The 11093-nt window shown below is 41.5% G+C and overlaps 1 protein-coding gene across 21 annotated transcripts in view; it reads left to right on the forward strand.

The window, feature by feature from the left end:
- The window catches only part of LOC306965589 (neurexin-1a-like), a 300028-nt gene extending 289841 nt beyond the window's left edge, over nucleotides 1-10187 (forward strand). For all 21 annotated transcript variants that reach the window (XM_079560083.1, XM_079560089.1, XM_079560080.1 and 18 more), the window contains one exon: nucleotides 8577-10187. In XM_079560083.1, coding sequence (XP_079416209.1) covers nucleotides 8577-8881 — 305 coding nt within the window. In that variant the 3' untranslated portion in view covers nucleotides 8882-10187. The remainder of the gene's footprint in view (nucleotides 1-8576) is intronic.
- The last annotated feature ends 906 nt before the right edge of the window (nucleotides 10188-11093 follow it).

Below are 11093 nucleotides of genomic sequence, written 5' to 3' on the forward strand. Positions count from 1 at the left end.
CGGAAGATCTGCGATCCCATTTCTCTGTACGCGGTGCAGAAGGAGCTGGGCACAAAAGAAGGGCAATCGCGCTGGACATTTTGTGGCTATATAAATGACAAGTTTCATTGCAGCAGAGCTAATATCGGAGGGGAGCTGATGTGGTCCGTACTGGAGAGATGGCCTGGGTGGAATTAGGAGAAAAATGCTCCTCTGTGCATTACATTGCTCCACAATATTGCCGTCTTTAGTGTCTCTCTCCGGATAGCGGCAGGTAATTCAAGACAGCTCCATTCCCTTTGCTAACATTTATAGATCAAAGACACTCACTGCAGCAGCAATATGCCCCTTTTGTTTTCCTTTGATATCTCCGCTATTATCATTGTAAAGTAAATGATTTGTGACTAAATGAAACACTAACTGCTGTCCTTGCGGATAGAGCAGCCAGGACTTTATGATGCCCCGGATGCGATACCGTAATCCAAGTCTGCGATGAGATGGGGGGGACATAATTATTTCGGGCAGCGTTAAAACATCCTTCAAAAGTTAACCCCCCCCCTCTTCGTGCTCCTATAGCACCATCTCTTCAAAAGTGCCCCCCTGCTACGCTGCCATGAAGCTAGGCGCCACTTTAAGGTCATTTTCCCTGTGTCTAATTTTACCCTTGGGTGCACTCGAGTGGAGCGTATAGCGCAGCCATCATTTTAAACACTTGTTTCAGGCGCTATTTCTTCTCCAGTTTATGTCCCTTCATTCAGAGGTGATGGAGTGCTAATGAACAGACAGGCGGATGTGTTTTGGCTGGGGTCTTGTGAGCGCCTCCAAAGGGATAGCACATAACTTTCTTTCAGTCAAAGCAGCGAATAAACAGGCTCAGGGTTCAGTTCAAAGTGCTATAAACATTAGTAGGTTGGTTTCATAATGGATGTTCATTTGCTCATCAGAAAGTGATAAAGTGTATTTCTGCCTTTGCTATTAAAGTGTTGTCTATTCCAGTACAGTGTGAAGGTTGGTGGTTTGACTCCCGTTCTCCCTAAAACATCCCTAAACACTTCTCTCACCACAGTATCTGTCTTTGTGTTGAACGTGGGCTTGGTCATTGTGGTTGTTGAGAAGGGATTTCCCCAAACACGTTCATTCTACGATGACTCTGTGCTTGATGAGTCACATTTTAGATGCATTGCTGAACAGCAATCTGAAAACATCTAGACAAATGTAGGTATGAAGAAGATGAAAGAAGATGAAGAAGATGAAACTGAAGTATTTTTTTTTTTCTGTGTAGTCGCATGTGTCTTTGGACCAAAAGTAGGTCTCTGCCATTTCTGTTACGTAAAGCTTCTCATGCTGTCAGAAAGGTTGCAGACCCGTGTTGTAAAGGAAGCCATGTCTTTGTCAAAATGTCCCAGTCTCCTGTTATTACAATGCTTACGTTTTCTGTTTTTTTATGGACCGATCTATTGAATTAAGCAACGGCCTTTTTCCACAACTTGACTCAGACCCCGTGGCTGCTTTGACAAATGTAATGGCAGATCTGGCATGCTCTTTGAACTTTTCGAACTGCCCACTGCTCCTCACACTCCAATGCAAAATGCAGTGCAACTTCTCTTTACCCAATTGAACTTTTCTTTTTTGGGGCTGTCAAAGTGGAGTTGGGAGTTGATTGAGGGGGTCCCACTGACATGCCTGGCAGTGTGAATGTCGCCTGGTGAGAGCTAATCAACAGATACAGGCAAAGGGAAAATAACAAAGGCCAGAGATGGAGGTGTCAGCTCTCAGAGAAAGAACAGTGCACCATGAGTCAGTCTGAGGCCTGTCGTCTGCTGCTGCTGCTGCTGCTGCTGCTGCTGCTGCTGCTGCTGCTGCTGCAGCCGCTGTCTTTGCCAGCAAAATCTAATGCAATATCCACAAGCTCTATAAATAATAATTGAAATTAAAGTAAAAAAAAAAAAACATAGTAACTTGTTTACATTAATAATTCCTTTTCGTAGTCCCTCTGGGGGTAATACAAGTGTTGATGGGATGATTGGGGGGTCTTTCAACTCCCCCTGGTGTCTCTGGCCAGAAAAACTCCGGGTCGGAGGCGCAATACAAACAAATGGAATCACAAAGAAGAAGCTAGCAGGCCAATGGGCAAAGCTAATTGCGGGCTAGCACCACTTTAGCAGTATTTACAGCCAAGTTTGAGTGAAAAAAAATGATCTCCAAAAAAATTATCTCCACTCAATGACTCAACTTGTGTCATTGATTTGTGGTACAATGTACAATATCCCTCTCTCCCTTTGTCTTTTTTGTCAGCGTAGTATTTACTCTCACGGACAATGAATGAGAAAAAAAACAAAAACGCTATGACACCTGCAGTGGCGCATATGGCCTGTAGGGGCAGTGGAGAGTGTCCACTGTACATGTGCTGCAACCTTGTATATACTCGTACCACACGACTCACTGCCCATGTTATTTGTTCTCTTACAACCTCCTGACCCCCAACAAAAAACGGGTTTGCGGGTATGAAAGTAACTCTCTGTTAAAGCCTGGCGCTCCGGAGCTGCTGCAGGGGAGGAGCAGTGTCAGACCAGTGGCTTCTGCCCACAAGGCGAGAGCATTCTTCACACCTGTCTCCCAGGATAAGTGGCTTGTCACAGGCAAAGCTAATCTGTTGCAACGCTCAGTCACACTCAATCCCCAGTGCAGCTCCCGTGTGTCCTTGGATGGAAACATACATGCGGACCAGGCCAAGTACACAGGGACGCATGTCAGTGGGCAAACGCGTCTCAATTCAGCCAAGGTTTTGGGTGAACAGACCGTAAGCATAACCTGTCTGTAGTATGTCTAATAAAACAACCTTGATCAAAGGTATTTTTAAAGGAAAGCTGTTTTGTTGCGTAATCGAAAGGACTGAAAGGCATTCAAGACCCAAAAAAATCTTTGGGTACCAGTGAGCCAGTATATGGTAGAAAATCCTCACTTACCTTACCCGCTGTTTCAATTGAAAGGCTGTCAGTTAAAAGCCTTGCTCATGTTCCTGCTGTGTCCTTGAGTCACACACTTCCCCCCTATGCTTCTGTACACAAGTTAATGAGAGTGGATTAAAAAAAAACTATATTCTCTCTAGTACTCATAGTCCCGTGGTCTTTCTGATAATCCAACCAAACTCAGACTAATCGAGAACGCGATTGCAGTATTATAAGTTGAAGGACAGAAACTCGCTGTCCACTTTGTGCTCGTTCAATTGTTTCCGAGTTCAGTTTCCAAGGCACAAAAGTAGCATGTAGGACGAGATGTGCTGTATCATCCCATTAATGCCGCTGTCCTTCACGCAGCACTCAGGACGCTGCGTTTCAGATGCACACTACTGGAACCAGCGCTTTTGCACAAAAGTCGACTGTCAGGGGGCAAAAAAAAAAAAAAAAAACATGCAAAAGACAAGACAAGGAGGTTATGGTAGACTTGAAGCGCTCTGTTTTACAAGTCAGGCTTTTGAAGTTTAATAATTCAAAGGCAATTCTTCAACAAGGACTAAACTCCAGCTGGAGAGTTGTTGCTTTATGTGGATTTTTTTTGTTTTTGTTTTTTTGACAATGATCAAAGGATAACAATAATGAAGTGACGAGTGTTTCTGCTGCATCTGCTGTATGAAGCGTCTTTGTAAACAACCATTCTTTGTTTCGGCTTTACCATGCAAGAAAGTGCAATTGCATGTTGGGTATGAAGATGTTTTGCTTGTTTCATGAGCTCTTATTATTGTTGCTGTATCCTTATTCTCTTCTTGAATATGTTAAATAAGTCTCATATTATTGTTGTTACTTAAAAGAAAGTAACAGCAGAAATGTGTGTTTGTTTCATGTTGTTTGAACCTACAATGCAATCAATAAGTTCAAAAAAGCGTAGTTAAAATATCCATGCATCTGAGGGACACCAAATATGGTCAGAGTTTTTTCAAGGTGAAATGACAAGTGCCCAACCTGACTTTTATGGATATGCTGATGAGGAATCAAGTTAATATTGGTCTGGGCTTCAGGTCTCTCAAGCCTCACTCATACTCAGTTTATAATGAGTGTTCATTAAAGTGTCAGACGTGAGCAGTAACAAATTGGTTCAACTTGAGGGTCTCAAAAGTGCATGTGCGGAGTAGTGTTTTCTCCTACAGCATGTGGCAGGTCTGTCGGATTGTACGGAACAGGCCACAGGGGTTCATTTATTCATCCTTTGATGTCTTTGTCCTACTTGGACACACAGCTGGAGTCTATCACACCAGCTATGGGCCTTTGGTGGGATCTATCCAGGCAAAGACACCCACATACTTTAATTCGCTCAAATTTGTCCAGTTCACAATGGCAGTGCTTTGAGTTTTGGGCGACAGATTGAGGCTGTCACACTCATCGTTTGGCCATAACACATTTTGTCATTCAGGAAGTGTGTATCACTCATATTTGAGTACTGATCTAAATGTGTCAAAATATCCTCAAAACTTTCCAAGGCCACTACTTTGCATTGTTGGTATATCATCTTTATGAAAAAGTTTGTGAGTATCACAGGCCATATTGTATTTTCACTAACACCATACATTTTAACACCAACCTGACAGAAAATGTGTCCTTGAGCAAAACAGCTTCCCTGCTTTGCCAGTTCACTACAATATTAAGTTAAAGTTACGTATGCTTTGAGTAAACTTGAGTAACAACAAGACTTCAACAGACACTCTGAACCATTAGTAGCCAAGATTTCAACATAAAGGAAGAAAATCAAATACATTTCCTCGTAATGCTTTACTATATTTAGGTTATGTTTATGATTATGTTATTTCTGAAGGTTTGAGATTGTGTTGTGTTCATAACTTATTTAGGTGTTGAAAGCTTTGGGGAGCGGCAATGCCTTTGAGCAGTGGTTCTCAACTGGTCAATCAATCAATCAAACAAACAACCTTCACTTGTTAAGTTAAGTTAAATTAACTGTAAATTTGTTATTGTACAGTTGTCCAACAAAATTACGTTCAGGTGTTGGGTTAGTCCTGAGCCGCTGCACTTGTGCGCTCTGACACTGTGGGCTAACCTGATCAGAATGTCCTCTGATCCTCTGAAACAGCGCATTGCCTCCTTGGTTTGTCCCTGTTTCAGAGCGTGGTGTCCTGCACTGGTCAGCTCCACCTCCTCCTTCTTTCTCCTGCGCAGCTCCCTCAGTCTTTCACCTTCTTCTGGGAAGAGCTTAGCAGTTAATCTGTGTTGTTCTCAAGTGAACGTCCATTAGCCAAAACAATAGTATGGATAGAAGGCTGCAAGTCTTGCCCGGATACCTCCTCGTTTGCCCCTTTTTTGTTTCCTGTTGCACCTTGTAACGCTTCCACTGTGCTGCATGTGTGGGGTACAGCGCTTTACAACACCACCTTCTGAATCAGAGTGCTTTCCAGTGTAGCACTAAAAATAAACAATGCAAATACAAAACAATACAGAAGTACTGTCAATGGGTCTCTGCCTAAAATCCCTGTTAATAAATTGCTATAATAGTTTTCATAGTTTTAATAGTTTACAAAAGTTATAAGAGAAATATAAGAGGAAGTACTGCATTTTTAAATTATATTCCTTTTTTTACCCCCACATTTTTGCGTTTGGATTTCACAAACACAACAAAGACAGCTTAGGCAGAAATGTTGACTACTACAAAACTGTGCGCCAAGAGGACTGCGTAACATCAGGAGACTGACATGCTTTCAGAGCACACTCCATTCATTGGAGCTATTTAAAACACAGGAAGAGGGGGAAGCCTTTGGCCAAATGCGCTGACTCAACTATAGACTATTTTGGAAAGGCTCTTACAGTACACAGCCTGATGCAGTCCCAGCGCTGAGTGTACAGTGGATCTGTCAGCTCTGATATGTCCATCCTACAGTGCGCTGTGGAGACACTGTTAGTCACTGGGCTAAGTTTAGGCAAATATTTGGCAACACTATGTGATCCTAGCACAAACGGAGGCAAAAGAAGTACGCATAAGTGTACAAAAGTATAAAATAGAGTACTCAAAAAGAAAAACTGAACTGTCAAGTTTATAACCACCACAACTTCCTGAACAAATGTAGCTTTAGACTTTGATATGGACAGAGTTGCCAGATATCCGCTGACAGAACCGCCCAATGGTTACTCAACAGTCCAGGACCGGTGGACAGAGGGCACGGCTGCAGTTTCCAGTGTAATTTACCAGTTTACCAAGCCCCAGCGCTCTTCCAGTGATGCTGGACTGCCTCTTTATTTCTTTCACACAGCAAAAGCTTTGATTGCTTTGGATTTGAGGTTTTGTCATTTGAAATAGTGACCCACAAAGAATTTTACAAAGCTGGCTGTGAAATTATGGTGGAGACGTTGCTCCATCGGAACTGAAGGAAGTGTCAAATGCAAGGGGAAGAAATCCCTGTAGAGACAACATTTTAATCTTAAAATCGTTCTGCTGATACTACGAAAATAGCCCATACTAAAATTAAAACTTCTTATGTGTTTAAGAAGATGTTAAATCTTCACTGCTACAGAAATATGATACTGCGGCGTAGCACATCAGCTTTTGTTTATTTATGTATGATTGTATATTGACCAGACAGCTCAAATCAACTGGAGCTGTTCATGATTTTGTGTTGATAGGGAGCAGGCATTATAAGTTATCACGTCCGTCTGCTCCTTTTCATTCATATGTTCAATGCTTCTAAACGAAAGAAAGAAATGAAAGATGAAAAAGTATATGTTTTAAATGAAGGTATTTGTTCTTGTCTCCTTTACAATCTGAACTCAGTTGCTGGTTCTCATTCAGAAAGCATTTTTCACACCATTATCATCCACAAAGTTTTATTATCTGTTTCACAAACAAATAAAATGGCCTTGCATCCTATCACTGCTGCTGGCACTGATCTTTCCAACTCACTGCATGAATAGGCCAGATCTATCAAATACATGAGCCTGAGCTCTCGCAGCCTCCTAGTATCCTCTTCCATCCTCTTTTTTTAACGTAAGCCGTTATATTGATCCACACATGGAGCCGGCAGAAACACACTTCTTCGCTTCATATCAGTATACCAGAGGAACTTACAGCTTTTCAAATTGATGACTGTCAGACCTCTTGTGTATTGTGTGTCAAAATTCTACAGCAATTAATGTGTGTGTTGATAGATCATTGGATTCTTCTGTGTATTGCATTTGACTCCTAACCCGGCCTCTCAAGTCTCACACTTTTGCCATGTGATATGCACCTCTAATCACACGCTCATATGCCACACCTTGCTATTCTCACACTGATAAACCTGCCGTTTGATTTGAGCTGCATTATTATGGCATGAAGTGTTGGAAGAGTTGCAACTTCTGTGACTCCATTTTATGAGTTTGCTCACTTTGAGCTCATCCCTCACACTCGGTCTGTGAGCTCATGATGCTTTCTGTTGTAGACGTATCTTCTAGCCCAATGGAAATGTAAGAAAAGGCTGTAAACAAACAATCTGATGCAGGAGAAGTTTGTTGCCATCAATACAGGCCTGGAGACAATTGAACAGTCAATGTACGAACATTGAATATCCAAGTTTGCTTATGCGTCCACATGAAGAGATATAAATATGATGAGCCGTGCATTCCAAGAATGACAAAAAGACTCCAGTCTCAGGCAATGTTTTGTGAAGAAGTATGTACATAAGTAAAGGAGAAATTCTCTTCTTCAGCCAGAAGGCTCCTGCGAAACAGCATTACACCAAGAGAGGACAGGTATGTAGGTTAAAGGAACAGGCCACCGTTTTTCTATACTGAGATATGTTCTTACCTGAGCTTAGACGTGTTGATGCGTACCTGTCTGGTCTTTGTGCGTGCGCTCAATCACGCACAAAGACCAAAGATGTTGTTAGCATTTAGTCTCTTCTAGCATATTCCTATGGGCCAAACGGGGGTGAAGTTAGAAGCGACCAAGCTCTTCCACGTTTTCCCTATTCAAATACGGTTATGTGAGTAGTTACACGATCCAAGTATAGTCACACAAAATTTAACATGTCGATTTTCTAAGCGGATTAAAAGGGGAACTATACTGTAATAGCTTCACTAGGCCTGTCACGATAACAAATTTGAAGTTCGATATATTGAGGCAGGAAAGTGTTGCGATAAACGATATTATTGACTCCAACGATACAGGATACAGTAAACATGAAATATAATGAAACTCAATTTGCTTGTTAAAAATCAAAGTTTTACAAAGAAAGAGTCGGGAGGAAATACTAATAGATGTACAGACGATTAATATTGAGCCCAAAATGTATCGTCTATCCTAATCTTCACTCTTAAAGAATTGCTCCTGCCTGTTCCTCTAAGGACCAATTCTCTAACGCTTTCCATGGTGCAGGAATAGGAGTAGGGTCTGCTTTCCGCTGAAGATGTAAAAGCCGCTGAATATGCGTGTGGCAGCATCATGGGGGAACTTACCCTTGTATTAAAGACAAGTAATGTTCTAAGTGAGCTATACCTACAATTACGCCATGTACGTTTTCTACTCCATTATCTCCCCACCATCGTGACTGTCTCACACTGAACACTGAAAACTGAATTTGAGAATATTGTAATAACTACGAACTCTCCTGTCTCTGTCCACAGCCAACCCCACGGGCGCGAGTCCCAAGGGTTTCCCCGGGTCGGCAGAGGTCTTCAGGGAGTCCAGCAGCACGACCGGGATGGTGGTGGGCATCGTAGCAGCGGCCGCGCTCTGCATCCTCATCCTCCTCTACGCCATGTACAAGTACCGCAACAGGGACGAGGGCTCGTACCACGTGGACGAAAGCCGAAACTATATCAGCAATTCGGCGCAGTCCAACGGTACGGTGGTCAAGGAGAAACCCGTCAACCCGGCAAAGACATCGGGCAAGAGCAAGAAAAATAAGGACAAGGAGTACTATGTGTGATACAAGGAACTTTGTTTATTGAAGAGACAAATTGTGTGTACAGTATAAACAAAGATGAAAAAACTTATTTAGTCATTTATTTCCTATGCTGTGGAAAGTAAATGAGTGGAGATGACTTGAAGAGACTGTGTGAAAACTCTGGCTAGAAACGAACAGAAGACCAAACAACATTACTCCATATGTTGCTTAGTTTGGCGTCATGAACGGCATCATCTATCTCCTTTGTTCTCGGTACAAACAAGGGGCCACAGATGCACTTTACAAAAAAAAGGGAGATTCAGCGACTAAATGTTTTCATTTACATTGCCTGTGTTTGTGTTGTTGAGACATTTTTCTAGAGGGAAGAAATATTCCACGCATAACTACGCCAAACCGTGTTGGACAAAAACAAAAGAAAAAAAAAAATAGATCGGATTGCAAGGATCTGTGGATGTCCATGAGATCAGCAGCTAAAGTGCAGCCAGGGAAGACTTTCACTTTGGCTGAGCTGCTGTGGTACGACGATAAGAAGAGGATTGCCGTTTCTCTCCGTGGACCGCATTTTAGAGGAACAAAATGTCCATTGTGCCAGTAAAGAAATCTGGTTGCCTTTTCGTTTTGAACTCCGAATTCTGAGTTCAGTTCAATAAGAGGAGACAAGTATGGGCCAGCCATGCACGCAAAATTATCTTATAACAGTACATATGTTTATATACAGTACAGCCACCAATCTGTATGTGCTTTCTGGACTGTGACAAAGTGATGTTTTATAGCCTGTTGTATAGATAATGCAAAACTATAACTGCTCCTCGAACCATCTTTTTTTGGAATAAAATTGAAAAACTGTGGATAAAAAGACAACATAAGTGTTATTAAATGTTGCTAGACATAGATGATTTTCTGAGGACATCTGCATAAAGAGCTTTGGTTTTCAGTTGGATATTTTGTCCCATTTTTACATGTGTTACTTATATGATTTCTTTTTATACAAACCTTACATGAAACAGTAGCCAACTTAGTTCCCGCCAAAACAAACTGCGAAATGCTGATAAAACATTGAGCGGTGTATGGCAAAGTGTTGTGGCTGTCTTTGAAAAGGATTCTGGTTGAAAACACTGCCCTCCTCTGTAAAACCCTGGTTGAACGTGAGTGCGAGAAGTGAATGCTGCGTGTGCCTGGGACAATGCTTACGCCCAGGTGAGCTTCAGATAAGTCCATCTCAGCTGTTCTGTGTGTTTTCTGTCATTCTGTCACTTCTGCTTTCAGAGACCTGTACTTGGAATGAGTCTGAGGAAAATGACTATGATCTATAAATGATGATTATCAAGTCTCTTTGTCCAAGTTCTTTACTGTTTTTGTTTCCTTTTTCTTCTTGTACAAAATCCAAAAAATTACAGACACATATTTTTGGGGGGAAGTAAGAGATAAAAAAAATAATAAAATGAATGAAAGTGTCTTCTGTGAGTAAATAGATACATTATTATAAGTAGATACATTATTATAAGTAAGTAGATATATTATTATTGCAGGGGTGTCAAACATACGGCCCGCGGGCCTGATCCGGCCCGCGAGATGATTTAATCCGGCCCCTGCCCTGTAGAGCATAAATTCCAGAGTATGTCAAAAAAATTTTAAAGAATAACCAGAATGCTCATTCTAGCCACTAGGGGGCATTAAATAATAATAAAAAAAGGATAGAGTTCCACACGTGTCCAGCAGAGGGCACTGACATAATAAGAGCTCAGGATATGAACAACACATTATAAAGCCATGTGGTAAATGGACAGTCTGCCCCCTTGGCGGCTGTGGCTGCAATAACAGTTTACCACCACCAAGTGAATGAATAATGACGACTGCACTTTCAGGAACTTGTGACACAGGCTTGTAAAGTGCAATACAAGTGTGAGCCGCTGTCATTAATGAAGTTACAGTCAAGTTGGGGCTTTGATCAAATCACAGCTTATTATTATTCATTTATTGGAAACATTTTCTCTATTATATGTGGCCCGCGACCCGCCGTGGGAGCTGAATTTCGGCCCGCGACCCAAAATGAGTTTGACACCCCTGTTATACATTATATATATTATTTTGTTTATTCCTCATGAAAATTACAGGAAATTTACATAAAACTTTATACTTTGCTTTGCACTACATCTACAGTACTAAATTTATTGAAAAATGTAGCTCCATAAGCATTTTTTATTTTATTTCAACAATATATTAAGGGTGTAAC

Source organism: Gobius niger (genome assembly GCF_951799975.1).
Source record: "Gobius niger genome assembly, chromosome: 7".
NCBI classification, from domain to species: Eukaryota; Metazoa; Chordata; class Actinopteri; order Gobiiformes; family Gobiidae; genus Gobius; species Gobius niger.